At 38.6% G+C, this 20,839-nt stretch overlaps 1 protein-coding gene across 1 annotated transcript in view; it reads right to left on the reverse strand.

The window, feature by feature from the left end:
• The window catches only part of PAPPA2 (pappalysin 2), a 297,667-nt gene that overhangs the window by 182,686 nt on the left and 94,142 nt on the right, over nt 1–20,839 (reverse strand). The window contains exon 3 of the mRNA XM_060088558.1: nt 13,957–14,102. Coding sequence (XP_059944541.1) covers nt 13,957–14,102 — 146 coding nt within the window. The remainder of the gene's footprint in view (nt 1–13,956; nt 14,103–20,839) is intronic.

The following is a 20,839-nucleotide window of genomic DNA, read 5'->3' on the forward strand; positions in this document are numbered from 1 at the left end:
GTCATAGAGTGTTCTGCATATATTGTCTTCTAAGAGTTTTCTAGTCTCTGGCCTTATATTTAGGTCTTTAATCCAATTTGAGTTTGTTTTTGTGTATGGTGTAAGGGAGCGGTCTAATTTCATTCTTTTACATGTAGCTGTCCAGTTTTCCCAGCACCACTTATTGAAGAGGTGTCTTTTCTCCATTGTATATTCCTGCCTCCTTTATCAAAGATAAGGTGACCATATGTGCTTGGGTTTATCTCTGGGCTTTCTATCCTGTTCCATTGATCTATATTTGTTTTTGTGCCAGTACCATACTGTCTTGATTACTGTAGCTTTGTAGTATAGTCTGAAGTCAGAGATCCTGATTCCTCCAGCTCTCTTTTCCTTTCTCAAGATTTGGCTATTTGGGGTCTTATGTGTTTCCATACAAATTGTGAAATTTTTTGTTCTTGTTCTATGAAAAATGCCATTGGTAGATTGACAGGGATTGCACTGAATCTGTAGATTGCTTTCGATATTATAGTCATTTTCACAATGTTGATTCTCCTAATCCAAGAACATGGTATATCTATCCGTTTGTATCATCTTTACTTTCTTGCATCAGTGTCTTATAGTTTTCTGCATACAGGTATTTTGTCTCCTTAGTTATGTTTATTCCTAGGTATTTTATTCTTTTTGTTGCAACGGTAAATGGGAGGGTTTCCTTAATTTCTCTTTCAGATTTTTCATCATTAGTGTATAGGAATGCAAGAGATTTCTGTGCATAAATTTTGTATCCTGCTACTTTCCCCAAGTCATTGATTCGCTCTAGTACTTTTCTGGTAGCATCTTTAGGATTCTCTATGTATAGTATTGTGTCATCTGCAAACAGTGACAGTTGTATTTCTTCTTTTCCGATTTGGATTCCTGTTATTTCTTTTTCTTCTCTGATTGCTGTGGCTAAAGCTTCCAATACTGTGTTGAATAATAGTGGTGAGAGAGGGCAACCTTGCCTTGTTCCTAATCTTAGTGGAAATGGTTTGTTTTTCACCATTGAGAATGATGTTGGCTGTGGGTTTGTCATAAATGGCCTTTATTATGTTGAGGTAAGTTCCCTCTATGACTACTTTCTGGAGGCATTTTATCGTAAATGGGTGTTGAATTTTGTCAAAAGCTTTTTCTGCATCTATTGAGGTGATCATATGGTTTTCTCCTTCAATTTGTTAATATGGTGTATCACATTGCTTGATTTGCATATATTGAAGAGTCCTTGCATTCCTGGGATAAACCACATTTGATCATGGTGTATGATCCTTTTAATGTGTTGCTGGATTCTGTTTGCTAGTATTTTGTTGAGGATTTTCGCGTCTGTGTTCATCAGTGATATTGGCCTGTAGTTTTCTTTCTTTGTGACAGCTTTGTCTGGTTTTGGTATCAGGTTGATGGCGGCCTTGTAGAATGAGCTTCCAAGTGTTCCTCCCTCTGCTATATTTTGGAAGAGTGTGAGAAGGATAGGTGTTAGCTCTTCTCTAAATGTTTGATAGAATTCACCTGTGAAGCCATCTGGTCCTGGGCTTTTGTTTGTTGGAAGATTTTTAATCATTGTCTCAATTTAAGTGCTTGTGATTGGTCTGTTTATATTTTCTATTTCTTCCTGCTTCAGTCTCGGAAGGTTGTGCTTTTCTAAGAATTTGCCTATTTCTTCCAGGTTGTCCATTTTATTGGCATATAATTGCTTGTAGTAATCCCTCATGATTCTTTGTATTTCTGCAGGGTCAGCTGTTACTTCTCCTTTTTCTTTTCTAATTCTATTGATTTGAGTCTTCTCCTTTTTTTTTTTTTGATGAGTCTGGCTAATGGTTTATCAATTTTGTTTATCTTCTCAAAGAGTCAGCTTTTAGTTTTATTGATCTTTGCTATCATTTCCTTCATTTCTTTTTCATTTATTTCTGATCTGATCTTTATGATTTCTTTTCTTCTGCAAAATTTGTGGTTCTTTTTGTTCTTCTTTTTCTAATTGCTTTAGGTGTAAGGTTAGGTTGTTTATCTGATATTTTTCTTGTTTCTTGAGGTAGGATTGTATTGCTCTAAACTCCCCTGTTGGAAATGCTTTTGCTGCATCGCATAGATTTTGGGTTGTCGTTTTTTCACTGTCATTTGTTTCTAGATTTTTTTAAATTTCCTCTTTGATTTCTTCAGTGATCTCTTTGCTATTTAGTAGTGTGTTGTTTAGCCTCCATGTATTTGTATTTTTTTTTACAGATTTTTTCTGTAATTGATATCTAGTCTCATAGATTGTGGTAGAAAAAGATACTTGATACGATTTCAATTTTCTTAAATTTACCAAGGCTTGATTTGTGACCCAAGATATGATCTATCCTGGAGAATGTTCCATGAGCACTTGAGAAGAAAGTGTATTCTGTTGTTTTTGGATGGAATGTTCTATAAATATCAATTAAGTCCATCTTGTTTAATGTGTCATTTAAAGCTTGTGTTTCCTTGTTTATTTTCATTTTGGATGATCTGTCCATTGGTGAAAGTGGAGTGTTAAAGTCCCCCATGATGACTGTTTTACTGTCTATTTCCCCTTTTATGGCTGTTAGCATTTGCCTTATGTATTGAGGTGCTCCTATATTGGGTGCATAAATATTTATAATTGTTATATCTTCTTCTTGGATTGATCCCTTGATCAATCCAAGATTGATCATTACGTAGTGTCCTTCTTTGTCTCTTGGAATAGTCTTTATTTTAATGTCTATTTTTTGATATTAGAATTGGCACTCCATCTTCTTTTAATTTCCATTTGCATGGAATATCTTTTTCCATCCCCTCACTTTCAGTCTTATGTGTCTGTAGGTCTGAAATGGGTCTCTTGTAGACAGCATATATACAGGTCGTGCTTTTGTATCCATTCAGCCAGTCTATGTCTTTTGGTTGGAGCATTTAATCCATTTACATTTAAGGTAGTTATCGATTATATATGTTCTTATTACCATTTTCTTAACTGTTTTGGGTTCGTTATTGTAGGTCTTTTCCTTCTCTTCTGTTTCCTGCATAGAAAAGTTCCTTTAGCATTTGTTGTAAAGCTTGTTTGGTGGTACTGAATTCTCTTAGCTTTTGCTTGTCTGGAAAGGTTTTAGTTTCTCTGTCGAATCTGAATGAGTTCCTTGCTGAGTAGAGTAATCTTTGTTGTAGGCTTTTCCCTTTCATCACTTTAAATATGTCCTACCATTCCCGTCTGGCTTGCAGATTTTCTGCTGAAAGATCAGCTGTTAACCTTATGGGGATTCCCTTGTATGCTATTTGTTGCTTTCTCTTGCTGCTTTTAATATTTTTTCTTTGTATTTTATTTTTGATAGTTTGATTAATATGTGTCTTGGCATGTTTCTCCTTGAATTAATCCTGTATGGGACTCTGTGCTTTCTGGACTTGATTGACTATTTCCTTTCCCATATTAAGGAAGTTTTCAACTATAATCTCTTCAAATATTTTCTCAGTCCCTTTCTTTTTCTCTTCTTCTGGGACCCCTATAATTCGAATGTTGGTTCGTTTAATGTTGTCCCAGAAGTCTCTGAGACTGTCCTCAATTCTTTTCATTCTTTTTCTCTTTATTCTGCTCTGTGGTAATTTCCACTATTTTATATTTCAGGTCACTTATTCATTCTTCTGCCTCAGTTATTAGCTATTGATTCCTTCTAGTGAATTTTTAATTTCATTTATTGTGTTGTTCATCATTGTTTGTTTGCTCTTTAGTTCTTCCAGGTCCTTCTTAAATGTTTCTTGTATTTTCTCCATTCCATTTCCAAGATTTTGGATCATCTTTAGTATCATTACTCTGAATTCTTTTTCAGATAGACTGCCTATTTCCTCTTCATTTGTTTGGTCTGGTGGGTTTTTACTTTGATCCTTCATCTGCTGTGTATTTCTCTATTTTCTCATTTTGCTTAACTTACTGCATTTGGGGTCTCCTTTTCTTAGGCTGCATGTTTGTAGTTCCCGTTGTCTTTGGTGTCTGCCCGCAGTGGGTAAGGTTGGTTCAGTGGGTTGTGTAAGCTTCCTGGTGGAGGGGACTCGTGCCTGTGCTCTGGTGGATGAGGCTGGACCTTGTCTTTCTGGCACAGAACTACATCTAGTGGTGTGTTTTGGGGTGTCTGTGAACTTAGTATGATTTTAGGCAGCCTCTCTGCTAATGGGTGGGGTTGTAGTCCTGTCTTGCTAGTTATTTGGCATGCAGTTTCCAGCACTGGAGCTTGCTGGTCGTTGAGTGGAGCTGGGTTTTAGCCTTGAGACGGAGATCTCCGGGAAATATGGGGCTGGGAGGTCTCCAGTGTTTCAATGTCCTGAACTCAGCACTCCCACCTCAGAGGCTCAGGCCTGAAACCCGGCTGGAGCACCAAGACCCTGTCAGCCACACAGCAACAAAGAATGGAGGAGTGTTTTTGTGTGGTCTGCTAGCCTTCTACTAGTCCCTGATTTTCCAATCCACTCAGGATGCAGATTCCTGTTTTCATGTTGTATTGATTTTCTATTGCCATTGTTCTTTCAATGTCTCCTCAGCTATCCAGGGCTCAGCCACCTCACTCTCCTCAGCTGTGGCCCCTGGGGACTCAGAACTGCATGTGGCCCAGCCTCCCACAGGGTTGGGGGCAGGGCGGGGGTGGAGCCCCACCCTGGGCCTGGCATCGGGGACAGGTGAACACCACTAGCCCTGCTCGAGCTATGGAAGAAGAACCTGCAATCTGGAGAAGAAGAACTGGCATTCAGGCTGGACCACTCTGAAGCCAAGGCCACGTGGCACTTCCTCCTCATTAGATACTCCCAGTACCACATGGATGCCTCCCTCACTCCGGGCTTTCTAACGCCTCCCATACCATGGGAGAAAAGTCATTTGATTAACGAAAACTGAAGATGTTATCACTGAGGCCTTGGAGACTTATGATGTACTCCTTTCCTTGTTTCTGGATGACGGTGGTGCTTCAAACACCCACAACCTCACACTACAGAGTATAAATGGGAAAGATATTTTCTACAATTGATTTATCAATTCAGCATTTATTGAGCATCTATTCAGTGTCAGGTACTGTTCTGGGCACTAAAGATTCAATGCTTACTAGGACATATTTTAAGAAAGGAGATCTTTCAATGCATCACACACAAAGGTGATTATTTATTCCACCTACTTATAAACGTATAAACCTATCTTTGGGACATGCCAATTTCAGGGCATTTAGGTCATATCCTAGGATAATTTCTTCCAAAGTTTCAATATCCAAGAGTGTTCATTATGTTTGAAACCCCAAGGCACCTAAAATTACCCCATTTGCTGAATATTATCATCTGACAAATAATCTACAGTAGCAACCAGTGGGTAATTCCAAGGAACAGTCCTCAACCTGTTCACGTCCTGTAGCCTGTCTCATTAATGATGCTCTAAGTCCTCATATGGAGATGGTGTGCTCCAGTTTACATGTCCTGTTTATTCCTTGTCTTGGGGAAGAATCACTCCACTCTGGCATAGTGAAGAGGGGACAGAGTGGAGAGGAACAAAATTGCTTTGCTCTAGCCCAACTATTCAGTGATTTGTTGCACCAGAGTGTGCTTCCCTTTACCTGCTGTGGATTCTTCTACCTCTCCCATGCTGGCTCCTACACCCATACTCCACAGAAACAATTGGGCTGAGATTAACAGAGACTTCCCACTTGCCAAATCAATGTCTATTTCTCACCCACATTGTGCATGAATGTGTCACAATTGATGTAACACCCTAATCTCAATGTCAACTGTTTGGTTAGGAGGAAGTCAAGCTTTGTTCGGGTGGGGGGATCCCCTATAAAAGTTCTAGGTGAGGGAAGGATATCTCCCCTCAGAGCTCATGTCTGCTGCTTCTGTCTTCCCCTTCCCGCCTCATGCAGCTATTGCTTTGCTTTCTGCCAGATGCCTGCCACATCTGCATCACCCCTGTGGTAGCTGTTCTCCAGTCCATCTGGCCCTATGACACCCACAGACCCTCATCAGGCACTACCCATCTCCCCCAAACTGCCAACAATCACTTATTCTTTCCTTCTGTGACTTATAAGGAGCCTCCCTTTGTTTCTTATAAGCTGCTTTACCATTGCAGGCAATTGGACACCTAAAAACACATTTTTTTCCCCCCTAGAAAGCCAACCTCTTTCTAGGGCACTGAAAATCTCTAGGATGGAGATGAAGTAGGTGGGAAGCTAAGGGCCCAACCAGCAATAGCAGCCATGGTATTTGGAACTTCTATTGCTACTGCTGCTACTACTACTAATGGAGCTAATATTTATTGAAGCCCTACTATGTGCCAGGTAGTCTTCCTCATGCTTGTTATTCCCATTTTCTATATGAGGTGACTTGCTCAAGATACATTTCTTCCTATCTTTTGGAAGCCATAGCCCACTCTATCACTCTAAGATATTTTTTTTCCTCCGAGGGTCACATTATCTGGACTCCTTGGAAGATCCCATATGTCTAAAGCCCCATTGTGAGCCAGGTTCAAGTTCCCTCCCACAAAGTTCTTGGGTCCCATGCATTGAGGCATGTTGCTTATGATCTGATAAGGGTCTCTGAATGTTCCTCGGCAGTACAGACATTCCCCAGAACAATTAAGGAAGATGGCTGGTCCAGAACACTCTGAAGTGCCTAACTTCTGTGCCAGAGAGTGACCGACTGTCCTCTCTAACCTGGCCAAGATGCCCTTGTACGTATTTCATCACTCTGAAGCAGTCATATTTGTGGGCCACAAGGGACTTTCTCAAACCCCTCTCTCCTTTGTTGTCTGGTACACGCCTGAATCCTGCTCCTCCTCTGCTTTTGTGGAAGTGCCTTTCATGGTCAAATTTGTAGAGATCCCAAATTCAACACCTCCAAAACCAAACTGCCTCCCCCTTTGCTCCTGCTTTTTCTATATTTTCTACCTTGGCACCATCATCCACTCAGTCAAACAGAACTCTTTTTTTCCCCATCTACTTATTTATGTGAACAAAGCTTCTCAGTACTTAGAGCTATAAAAGGGAAAAAAAGCAATATAAATGATGCTAAATCCTGTCTTATTATAGAAATAATTACTCTTCATCCACTGACACAAGAACTAATCTGGGAGAGAAAAGCCACTCTTGGCTCATTAAATATGTATTTTCCACTTTGTTTACTAGTCATTAATCAACATTTAAAAATATTGTTTTGATCAATTTTGGACAAGGAATCATTTCAAAAGCTAACTCAATTGAGAACAAATTTTTAACATGTTATAACTTATGATCAATATCAATGTTAATATACTGCTTGTGATACTGTATTACAGGTTTGCAAGGAAAATGGGTAAAGGGTATGTGGAATCTCTTTGTACTATTTCTTACAACTATATGTGAATATTCAATGATCTCAAAATAAAAACTTTAATTAAAAATATCACAAAATGTTTGTTTTTATTCAAAATATGTTTTTAGCAGAGAAATAGGTGACTAACTAAAAACTATGAAAAAAGTATATTTATATGTTACATTAGTATAAAGTTCTATAGGAGCAATGAAATGGAAACACAAATTCAAAGAGAAAAAAGGAGCAATGAATAATTTCTCAATGTTAAAAAAGTGCATGGCCATGAATTTTTTTAATGAATGATGGTGATTATCAAATTATTATGTTACCAAAGATACATTTAGAAGAGTAGATTTAAAATGTATTTTTAAATGTCAATAATTTAAAATAATATGCCAGAAATTATATTCTTTGCTATAATTTAAACTTATGGTTAAATTTTTGGGTGTTACTTTTAAAATTGAGTAAGGGGTACAGAGTTTTTCAAAAGTCTTTTAGGAGGTACAAGAGAGCAAGAATAAGTTTGAAGAGCTCTGCTCTAGCCATTCCAAGGACACTCCACTTCTAAGCAAGTCTAGGTTTTTAACAGTCTAAACCTTGGCATTTACCATTTCTTTCACTATGGAATGCCCTCTCATTGTCTGCCAAGCAAACTCCTGCTCATCTTTCAACTCTCCCCTCAAGCTTCAGCCTCTCTGGGAACTCTTCCCTTCTTCCCTGATGTTTTCAGCACAATCAGGCACTTTCTCATCATGTTCCTACTTGACCTCCTGTGTGGCAGCATCATGTAGTATTATAAGTGTGTATTTGCATGTCTGTATCCCAGTTGTGTTGTGCAAACCTTTATGGTGGACTCCTTTTAATTATTCTATCTCTAATATTGCCATGAAATAGATTCAACAGTTTTTCTTTGAATGAATGAATAAATAATTATGAGTACGATATTAATGGTTTATAAAAGGTCTGGTTTACCACTAATTTACGTCTTCTGCCTTTGAAGATATGTTTTCAGTTTAAGTACTGTATACTAAGGTTAAAGATATTCAAACAACTGAGCTCAAGGGGATCTCATTTATTCATTTACTTTACTTATAAAAAATTCTGCCCTGCATTACCACAACATTAAAAGTACAAAATCATGCTAAAGGCCAGAAATGGTGTTGATGGGCCACAGATTACCTTGGTCTTTCCTCATAGTGACTTAAGCCATTTGTAGTCAGAAATTGGATTCAGTCTTAAAACTAGCGTACTTATCTGCCAGGTCACTCAGCTGACCCTCAAAATACAAGGTCTTGAATGTTGACACAGATAATCTTGAGTCTTGAAAAGACTCTGTTTAGATAATCCTAAATGTCTTCCTCTATCATGTTATGCCAGCTGTCTGTACTACTCTACACCCGATTTAGGTCAATATGATTCCTTTGTTCAATCACAGTTATGACTGAACAAGAAAAAATAAATAATAACATGAGAAGTTTCATATTGAGTCAGATTTTCAGCTAGTCTTCTACTCCTTAAATGCACATTAAGAAACATGTTGTAGGGAAACTAATTATTCCTAAAAGGTTTAAGAATAAAATATAAATATCCCTAGCTTCTTTTGCAATTCATTATGAGTCAGCGACTCATGAGATAATTTAAATATTTCTTGAAACTATTTAAATTTAATACCTTCACTCATTTATTCAGTCATCCCTTCAATCAGTGAGTATGCAAGGAGCACCTGCTATATGTGAAGTGTTCTGTTCACGCAAAGAGGCCACAGACCTTATTTAGATTTCACCAGTTTTTGCATGCAGGCTTGTGAATATATGTGTATGTGTGCACGTGCAAGTGTGTGTTTGTGTGTAGTTCTATGCAATTTTATCACATGTATGTATACCTTTGTGTAACTACCATGAAGATTTCTCCTCTATTATCCTTTAAGTCACTCCACACACATACCCCTCTCCCCACCACCCCTCACCCCATTCCTAACTCCTAGAAACCACTAATTTGTTTTCTATCTGTTGGATTTTTTCTTTTAATTTTGAGAATACCACATAAAATTTTGAGAATACTACACTAAATCATAAGCGTGCAACTTGTGAGATTTTTTTCTCACTCCGTATAATACCCTTGACATCCACCTAAGTTGTTGCATGTATTAATACTTTGTTTCTTTTTATTGCTGTGTAATATTCTATTGTGCAGATGTGTCACAGTTTGCTTAAGCAGTTAGCACCAAAGAACACTTTATCATTTCCAGTTTGGAGCTATTACAAATAAAGCTGGGTTTCAAGGAGACATGTTTTCATTTCTCTGGGATAAATGTCCAACAGTCCAACTGCTGGGTCATATGGTAAGTGTATGTTTAATTTTATAAGAAACTGATAAAGTGTTCTCCAGAGTGGCTGTGCCATTTTACTTTCCCATCAGCAATATATGCAATATCCAGTTTCTCCGCATCCTCATCAGCATTTTGTATTGTTACTATTTTTTTTAGCTCTACTAATAAGTATAGTGATACCTCATTGTGGCTTTAATTTGCTTTTCCCTAATGGTTAATGATATTGAATATCTTTTCATGTGCTTATTTTCCATCTATATACTCTCTTTGGTAAAATGTCTGTGTTTTTGTCTGTTTTCTAACTGGAATATTTGTTTGTTTGTTTTACTATTGTTTTGAAAGTTCTTAATATATTCTAGATATAAATGTGAGATGTGTGGTTTGCAAATACTTTCTCTAAGACTGCCATTTCCTTGTTCATCTTAACAGAGTGTTTCTCAGAGAAAAAGTTTTAATTTTGATTAAGTCCAATTTATCAGTTTTCATTTTTATGGACTATGCTTTGGGTGTCATATATAAGCACTCTTCGCCTAGTCTTGCCCTGAAGATCTTCTCTTATGTTTTCTTTTTCTATAGTTTTACTTTTTATACTTAAGTCTATGATCTATTTTGAGTTAATTCTTGTATAATATAAGGTGTGTGTAAGCTATCTAAAATTAATAAATTAGTATTTTTTCCAGATACTGGTGTAGAAGGGGCCTTAAATTATGTAATTTTATTTACTTCTTGTCTTTCGTGCCATTGTCATCATATTTTAACTCAAATATATTTTAAGCCAAAAAGACATTGTTATTACCTTTAATATTTTTATCCTTTCTAGTGTGATTTTGCATGCCTCTGTTTCCTTTTGGAGTCATTTTCTTTCTGTTTGGATAACTTTCTTCAGTATTTATTTTACTGCTGGTTTTAAATTATCTCAGTTTTTGTCTGAAAATATGTTTAATTTTTCTTCATTTTAAAAGATTTTTGTTGAACATAGTATTATAAATTGGCAATAATTCTGTTTTAGCATTTTTAAAACAATATCAATCTATTGTCTTCTGACTTCCATAGTTTCTGTTGAAAGGTCAGCCTGTCAATCTTATTATTGCTCCTTTTAAAGTAACATAACTTTTTTCTCTGGCTACTTTTGAGGTTTTTCAGCACTTTTGTTATAATGAATCTAGTTGTGATTTTCTTTCTATTTATCCTCCTTGGGGTTTGTGAAACATTTTGAATCTGTGGTTTAATATTTTTTGTCACCCTGAAAAATTCTCAGCAGCTATCTCTTTGATATTATTTCTGCCCCAAAATCCTTCTCCTCTTCTTCTAGAATTCCAATTTATGTTAGGAATTTTTCATCAGATCTCAAATGTCCCAAGTTGTTTTCTATATTTTCCCATCATTTTTTCTGAGCTTCAATATGTATGTTTTCTAGTTCACTAAACCTTTCTCCTGCTCATAAACCAATCTATTAATTTCTTAATTTCAGTTACTGTATTTTTGTCCTAAAATTTCCATTTGATTCATTAATATAGATTCTAGTTTTCTAAAGACACTCTTCACCTTTTTATCTATTTTTGAGCATATAAATCACAATTATCTTAAGCCAATATTCAATAACTCCAATATACGGATAATCTGTGGGTCTGCATTTATTTAGTGATTATTTGTTTCTTTAGTTTAGTTTATCATCATTTGGTCTTATCTCTGGCATAACTGGTAATTTTTTTTTTTTTTTTTTTTTTTTTTACTGATTTCTGGCCACTGTGCATGAAAACTTGTAGAAGCTTTTGATGATATTGTCTTCCTCCAGAGCATATTTAATTTTCTTTTGTTAGGCAGTTAAATATAGGCAGATGACCTTCCTCCAAACAGGGATTTAAGAGTGTTTCAGGCTGAATTTTAGGCTTTGTGTAAGCTAGGCTATTCATATTTTCCCTCACACATAGGGTATCTCAAAGCCCCTCCTCGATAGGACCTCAACTTCATTTTTTTGTTCCCTCCACTATGAGATTCCTGAAATCACTGTTCAGCTTTTTAATCTGTTAGCAGTTATTTTATACTTGTTCTATGGCCACTGGCCCTGAGCATGCATAGTTTAGTAATTAGAAAAATCTTCAAATTATGAGCAGACTATCAGTCTCATTTTTTTCATGATTTCTATCTCTCTGGGAGCTTGGTCCCTCCAGTCTGGATGCCTTAGAAGGCCTGACCTTTAATTTTTGTCTCCTCAGTAGTGAGAAGCAAGCTTTAGGCTGCTTCTCTCTGCTCTGCCTCTATTACTTTCACTGAGATTTTGGTAATTTCCCTAAAGGAGAAAAAATCTGAGTTATATGTAGAGCTCACTTCAATGCATTTTTCTCCTCACTGGGATTGGGTCCCTCAAATCCTCGTTGTCTTGGCTGATGTCCGATGTCTTCAAATAGTTAATTTTTGGGGTGGGGGTATTTTATCCACTTTTATAGTTAAATGAATCTTGTCAATGGCCTAGTGCCAACAAAGTTAGAAAAATAGTCAGGGCTCTGCTCCCAGTCCAATAATTCTTATCAAGAGGCCAAGATTTGTCTCCATAATGGCCAGGAAGAGCATTTTTTAAAGGTTTTTTGAACAAGTAGATTCAGTACCCAATGATAGACCTAGGATTCATAGAAACAATTGCTGGGTAAACCTAGCTGTCATATATACCGAAAAGTTAACCTTTGGTGAATCAGGTATGAACCAATTTGGAGGTAATTTCTTACAGTGTTACATGCTCCTCTGCTAGTATTGTTTTTCATGAGGATAATTCAAGATACTCAAACTCACTGGTAAATGAATTATTGGAATATAACCTTCTAGCCCACTTGTTGATACTTTGAAGACTAGAATGACTCACATTAGCTTTCATCTGGAAAGCTCCACTCATCTCACAAATTTCTGACTTCTAATATACTGAGAACTGAAAATACAAGATTTAGTGATAAAAGGACTACAGAGCCTTAAAACTGTATCAGATACTATAGAGCCAATGAAATCCAGCATACTAACAAAGCATTCAGTTTGAATCACCACAGGTTTAACTTTTCATTGTCTCCTCCTTTGCTTGAGATATATACCTCTTCTGGATGTTGACCTGATTCACTACAAGGATTTTTATGTTCTGGTTTCCTCTTGAACAGCCACAACATTTTTTCACCTATTGCTAACCTACTGCTCACCATTTTCCTTCCTCAATCCTTTGGACACTTGCTCATATTTTATTTGATTATCATTTCAATATTCTGGACTCCACTTCATAATGACCCCATCATACATAGGTTTGACATATACAGTATTATGTGATGTTTATTCAGTTTCTCTCTGCTTTGTATTTGACTACTAAGAAGATTAATTTTGCATAATCTCTTTTAAGTCACTCATAAAATGGTTTCTGGTCTCTTTCAAGCATTCTCTTTCCAATGTGAAAAATTCCTCTCAATTATGGTAATTCAGTTGGTTTTTTTTTTTGCGGTATGCGGGCCTCTCACTGTTGTGGCCTCCCCCGTTGCAGAGCACAGGCTCCGGACGCGCAGGCTCAGCGGCCATGGCTCACGGGCCCAGCCGCTCCGCGGCATATGGGATCCTCCCAGACCGGGGCACGAACCCGTATCCCCTGCATCGGCAGGCGGACTCTCAACCACTTGCGCCACCAGGGAGGCCCCGGTAATTCAGTTTTAAAGTAAGTTTTGGTAGAATCCTACTCAAGACTCTTTGAAAGTATATACAAATTATATTGAATAATTACTCTTCATTCACATAAACTGATTTAATGATTCTATTGATTGGTCAGTAATATTTCCTTTATAATAATGATAAGATATTGTAATAAAAGGAATTATCTTTCTTAAGCATGCAGTAGTTCCACTCAGTATTAAGGTGTCACCTTTTTCCTAGGTAAGCAGACAAGCTCCCCACCTGTTTTAATTTCCCAGAATCTCCTCAGGATTCCAATCCATGCAAGAAGCACAGCAATCTTCTGGCTGTTTACTGCAAACCAGGTTTCACAGTCTAGCCACCTTCTCGCTAGTTTCCCCCTTGAGGCTCTCCAAGACATAAAATGGATCTTATTCCATGTCAGCAATTTATTAACGTCTAGATTATAGATTCGGTCTAGGACATTCTGAGTTTTTGCCACTGTTTGCTCTAATACATCTTACCTGTCTGCGCTGAAACATTTTGAGAGATTCTCCCAAAAGCTATTCTCAGCCCAAAGCAGCTAATTCATTAAGTAAATTTATTTTACTCTGTTTTTTCCCCAAATGCACTTTCATGGACTCCCTTCCAATCTCATTTTTCCTACTATAGTTGGTCTTCACTTTACTTACCCAGGTGACTGATGGCTTCCTTGTCCCAAGGCCAGGTGGCAGCACCTGCAAGGTCTTCCCGCACTGAGCTGGCAAAGTAGACGTTGAGGAAGTGAGTGCTGTTGAGCTGCAGTGCCTCTTTCAGCTCCTTCACACTCATGTACGCCCTGGAGAGCACGTAAGAGGAGGAAATGTCATACCAAAGGATCAGTCCATAGAGAACAGTAGAACCAGACCTAATCAGACTCTGACTCTCCCAACCAGCATTGCTTTTTAGAGGAGAGGAGCAGAGAGGGTAAGACCAGGTGTTATGAAGCTCTCAAAAATGCACTAATACACATTTAGGATATTTATTCCAAGATAAATAATATCCTACCTTTTTAGCACCGCAATATTTATATGGATAGTCAGTATTTGACGTCATACTCAGTTCTCCACTCTACACCCAGATTATTTCTTCAAGATAAATCCAATAATACCCTTAACTCTATGCCCTGAGAATTACCTCCACTCCCACCCCAGCCCACAGTGAAGAAGGCCTTTCAACTCTCAGTCCCTGGTTCTTTCCATCACACTGCATGATCATTATTATGATAAGAAGACCGACTGAATCTCTATTTCAGCATATGCTTGCTTCAGGCATATTTTTAAAGGTAAATAGTGGCCAGAAAATATAAAGTAAAACAGGAAAAAAAAGATGAGTTATAGGTAGGAGAGGATATCATAAGCTACTGCAAAGAATGCTAATTTTATATATATTTCTCTTTCTAGTACCTTAATCTATAGACTCTCTAACCCTACTCTGACTACCTTATGATACTCACCAAGTATCTCTATTGGTGGTCTTCAAAGCACTAGGTAATATTATGTTTGAACTTATTCACAGACTTAAAGGTCTATTAAAGACACATGCCCTGGGCTTCCCTGATGGCGCAGTGGTTGAGAGTCCGCCTGCCGATGCAGGGGACGTGGGTTCGTGCTCTGGTCTGGGAAGATCCCACATGCCGTGGAGCGGCTGGGACCGTGAGCCATGGCCGCTGAGCCTGTGCGTCCGGAGCCTGTGCTCCGCAACGGGAGAGGCCACAGCAGTGAGAGGCCCGCAGACCGCAAACAAACAAACAAACAAACAACAACAACAAAAAAAAAACATGCCCCATGGCCCATAAAAAAGGGAAACAAGCATTTGATCTTTTTTTAAGCTTATAGTCAAAGACCTTCATCTTCCTGGCATCAGTGAAACTTAAAACTTTACTATGGGCAAACAGAGCCTCATCATACTCAATGAAGAGCTATTTTAAGAAAGAACAACTAAACCAGAACCCAGTGGACCCTTGGATTCACTGGATGCTTCCTATAGTGGTCATGGGAATGCCACTCCAAAGATAGGAATGATCCTATCACAGCTTCAACTGTGCAGACAGCTCTCTCAACACAGTTGAAATGTCCTTTATAGATTCACACTTTACTCTTGCTATTCTGGTAGACAAGCTGCAGACACTGAAATCTCTCAACCCAGAAGCTCAGGCTAGAAGAGCATGACCCTTCTTCTTCTGTTCACTCTGCCTCCCAACTACACTGTTGATGCCATCTATTTAATCCACATGTAGGATATACTGGCAAGGAGTACTCAAGAAATAGAGATCCCAAAGGAGACTGTGTTTATGTTCTTTGGCACAGAACCAAAAAGGGGAATAAAAGTAAAGAAACACAAAAAGATTTTGCTTTAGAACCAAAAATGCTTGAGAGAATGGGGATTTTAAAATATTCTTTCTTATTGACTTATAATATCTTGGAAAAGTAATTCTCATCCCCAATAAATCATCCAAATTTCATGAAGTGGTGTCAGATGTGATCAGAGGGATATTCCTTCTGATACTTTCCTGGAGTGTTTTTTGAACTGTAGCCTGGACATTAGTCACATTCCCTTTCCTTTTCTCCTTTACTAAAAATAATTACAATTTCCTGTATTGATAAATTGATGGTTTGGAGTTATGATGACATCAAGTAACTCTTCAACATGGAGGTGGTCTAATTGGTCAGATAGAAGGAGAAGAGGGAGGGTGGATGGGAGGAGAGAGAGAGAAGAAAGAAAAGGGAAAAAAGAAACAAATAGAAAATAAAAGAAAGAAATAAGGGCAGAGAGGATCAGTGATAGCCTATGTACAGCTCAGGGTACCAAGAAAGAAAATCTGTATCCTCTGGTCCTATTCCAGAGTTCCCATTCAAATTAGGAATTGGTAACTTGACAGTTTTCTCTCTTTTCTCCCTCCTCACTTTCCCCAAATCTCCCTGTTCCTGGCATGGTTTACTTGGGCTATCTGTGTGTTCCTGGCTTCTCTGTCTGCCACTGACCAGTCTTGGCCATCATCCTTCTACCCTCCCTCAACCCAGCAGTTCCACTAATTTCCCTTGAGCCACCCTCCAAGAAGCCTCCTCCCCCACTACCAACTCATTAGCTGATTCTACTTATCTCCCATTTCTTCCTTGCCCATTCCACTCTCCAGCCATAAATTACCCTTCCAGATGAGAGTGTTTATGTCATACTTGGGGAAAACTGGGTACAGTCACTCTAATTCCTGCACTCCATAGAGATATAGATAGAAGTTGGCAAGTATAAGGGATAAAATACATTTTTAAAAGCTAGAGACAGTTGGAAACAGTCACTAATTGAATTGATACTTGAAAGTTTTATTTTGTTGAAGACAGATTTTTGCCCAGATTATTCCATAAACCAAAAAGGGGCAAAGTGTAGATAGCAGGGTGTCCAGTTTGCATGTAGACTATCTTGCCTATTATAACACATGTACACCATTTCAGAATTTAATCAGAGTTAATAAGATAAACGTCTTAGCTTGTCCACTAATGTGACCAGAGCTTGGCTCAGACCTAGGGTGGAGAAAATGGCCATTATTCTAAAATTCAGAGCTTAACATCTTGCTTCAGAAATGATTTATTAAGAGATAAACTTGTCATCCATCCAAAAGAACTTAATATTCAAAGGGTGAAACGACATACATAAATTTCATGAAAAGCATGGGACCACGAACTGACCAGAACTATGTATGAAGAGAGGGGAACTGCATTGATCTACTTAATTTCTGCCAGGATCTCCCTTTACCCATCCTCTCCACACTCTAGATTGAGATACCATGAACTTCTCCCTGAGGACTCAGACAGACCAAAGTGAAGCTGCACCTTGATCTTTATAAAAAAATTTCTCAAAAACAAGCTTTTTGAGAAAGCTGACATATAATATCAAGTTGTTCTGCCCATTGCTTGAGTCTATTATTTCTGACATGCCTCCTGGAAGAATGCGCAGCTGCCTAACTATTTTATCACTGTGACCTGCTGGTTTGGGATTAAACATTGCCTGGTGTCCAGCCCACCACATTCCTTTGTCCCCCAGATGATTTCTGTTGGGATCCCTTGACCACTGACCCCTAGCCACACTCCAGTATCTAAGTGTCCAGGCAAGCCCCAACTCTTGCTTAGTTTCTGACTGAGTAAACGTGAAAGGATATAAAAATAAAGCCTCTGGTGCTCTAGTTTAATAGTCAGTTGAATAACTCCTTTATAGACTGATAGAAATGATTCAGGCCAGAAAGAAGAAAAAGATCCTGAGCTGTCTGAAGAAGTTGAGTCAGCATCAAAAATTCGCATGTTAAAAAACAAGACATACAAGATGCATGCATGTATGCCCTGAGAGAGGGACCCAGGATCCTGCTTCACACAGTCAGACCAAGCTCCCTCCAGGGGAAGATCCTGACTGTACTCCACAGGGGTAAGGCAGCCTCCATTAGAACAAAACCAGATGCTCCCAAGGACCCTCAGCCAATTCCCATCACAGAAATGACCAGTGCCAAATCTGGGATATTTGGGTTTGGTTAAATCTAAACCTTCTTGTCATTGCTGTACACCATGGTTCTTGACCCAAAATACACAGAAGGGTTCCCTCTGCCACCCCCGTCTGCTATCCACTTTGCCAACTATGCTTCCTCCTCTGGGTGAATATCCCCTTTGACCTAATCCCCCAGTCCTTGGACGGTGCTCACACCATGGGGCTTACAGGTCCCCAGAGTACCAACTAGCTTTCTCCCAGCTGCCTAGTGCCACTTTGAAAACTTAGTTTTTTATTCTCTGTCAAAGTCCTCCTGCTATTGGGCACATGGCACTCTACTATGTCACCATATACTTTCTACTTTCTTTCACTGTCCCATCTCTTGGTTGCTCCGTACACATCAAGGGCTTCACAGTCTGACTCACAGTCTTCCCCTTTACCTTAGATCCTAGAGTCACCTGAGGAAATTTCAACATTTATGTGAAACATCCACTGAAAACACAGTCTTATGTTTTACTTCCTTACTGCCAATGACACTTGCACACCATTCTCATTGTCATCTTTACTCAGGTGGATTTTCTGATCTCATGTGGGTCTTTAGTTCTACTTGTCTAAACTTTTATTTGATTATGGTCATCTCCTCTTCAGGAATTATTTGAAATCTTTACCCTTCTTTACCTTTTCTTGCCCCTTCTCCCCCAGCAACCTCAATCTCCTCTGACTCTTAGATAATCGTGCTTCCTTCTTTGATGATAAAATGGAAGCCATTTATCATGAACTCTATCACTCCCCCCCATACATACACACATGCACACATGCACACACAAACACACACACACATACACTCAAAACATTTACTTCCTTACCTATTTTTATTCCCTCTCCTCTTGTCCTACAAGATGAGGTTTCTGAGAAAACCATAGCTAGTACCCTCTTCCTTTCCAATTCAAACTTCTTGAAAGGGTAATTTCTTCATCTCCCATTTGTTTCCCTTTTTTTCATGTATCCACTAATCCCACTGTAACCTGGCTTTCATGAGAACCACTTTATCAAAAATGCTTTTGTTGAAGTTGTTAGTAACCTCCTAGTTGTGCCTCCCCACAAAAATGGAAAAAATTCATTCACCTTCTTATTGGAATCCTTTGGTTCATTTTTATATTGTTAGTTACTTCCTGCTTCTTAAAGTTCTCTGCTTCTCTGCCTTTATTGCAACGCTCTTTCCTGATTCTCTTCTTGCTTTTGTGACCACTGATTCTCAGTCTCCTTTGTGGGTTTCTCCTTCCCTTTCTAATCCTTAAAAGTTACTCCCTGGGGTCCTGTTTGTAGCCCATTCTTTTGTCACTCTCCTTGTTCACCGTTGGGAACTTTTTCACTCTCGAACTCTGAAGCACCATCAGTATTTGGAAAACTCTCAGGTAGATATATATCTCTCTCTCTACCTGGATCACCCACAGACATCTTGAAGTCTACATGTCAATGTTATGGGTGGTTCTACCTGAGCACAAACAGAATTCGGACACAGTGAGTTTTAATGCATCTCAAATAGTGGTCCAACTACTGAATCTGTGGACATTTTTTCCATGGATATATTTGCAAGTGTCTGATTTTTGGCTAAACACAGAGGCAGTATGTGACAGTGTCCACAGAAGGATAAAAAGGCAAGAACAGGGAAGAACCACAATGGCATTTTGTCCATTACCTAATTTTATAGACTGGATTTCGAGTTCCTCAGGAAGAAACAAAAAGAACCCTTTTTGTAAGAAAATTGGTGCAACCCAGGATACATAAGCCATTCTTTATGGCCTAATAACAAAATGAAGTACCAATTGAAGAAGAGGGACAATCTCTCTATTTCTGGAAAGAATTAAGGGATGTCAGCACCATTCTAACACTTGAGAGTTTTACAGCCTTGGGTTGCATTAGAAGCCAGTTCTCTAATAAGGCCAGCTTTTCCCTAGAGAAACAGTGAGGGCAGAGCATCAGCTGGAAATGCTGAGTGTCAGCAGACAAGGTAAATACCATTGCCAGTATTCAACAGCAAACAGCAGTAGAACCACAGAAGCCAGTGGGCATGAATTTTTAAGGCACACCCTTCCGAAGACTACCAGAAACACTAGGGAAAGAGGACAATGTGTGAGGATAAGATTTTATAGCTATACACTGAGCTCATGTAATTTGATTATTAATGGTAGTATGACATCATTCGTCCCCAGGGGGTATGTGAACTGGAGGATATTCAGTTTGTCTCTGACTGAACTCATAGTCTTCTTCCCCACACCCACTTCTCCTCCATTGTCTCTCTCTGAATTGATGCCACCTCTATCACCCTCTCCATGACACAAGAAGAAAAGCCAGGATTCTTTCTTCAATACTCCCCGCCTTCACTTCACTCCCCTCATTATAATCAACCACCTACTAATGACCCCAGGAAGAAAAGACATCAGGATGATTATTGTTTCTCTTCTGAATGTCACAAAAGAGGCTAGATATCATCATCACTCAGACATAATCAACTGGGAACACATTTTTTTCTTGAAATTCAAATATGGAGAAACTGACAAGAATTATTACACCCAAAAAACTCACTTTTGCAAATGCATGTGGGACAGAGTATTACTGCTAGAAGTAAAATGGAATTATTCTCTAGAAAGTTTTATCTGTTGTAAGAACTTGAGGTTGAAATAAAAGAGCTAACTGGAGATTTAAAGGACTTGAAGTCTAATGTCATAATATCTTCTATGGTAGGCAGAATAATGCTCCCAAAGATGTCCATGTCCTAGTCCCTGGAACCTGGGACTATATTACTTTACATGGCAAAATGGATTTTGCAGAGGTGATTAAGAGTACAGACTTTGAGATGGGGAGACTATTCTGGATTATCTGAGTGGGCCCAATCTAATTACATGAGTCTTTATACGCAGAGAACCTTTCCTACCTGTTGTCAGAGAAAGAGAGGTAGCAATAGAAGCAGACTCAGAGAAATGCTACATTTCTGGCTTTGAAGCTGAGGGAAGGAAGGAGGCAGCAAGCCAAAGAACGTGGGCAGCCTTTAGAAGCTGGAAAAGG

Source organism: Mesoplodon densirostris, chromosome 2 (assembly GCF_025265405.1).
Source record: "Mesoplodon densirostris isolate mMesDen1 chromosome 2, mMesDen1 primary haplotype, whole genome shotgun sequence".
Classification (NCBI taxonomy): domain Eukaryota; kingdom Metazoa; phylum Chordata; class Mammalia; order Artiodactyla; family Ziphiidae; genus Mesoplodon; species Mesoplodon densirostris.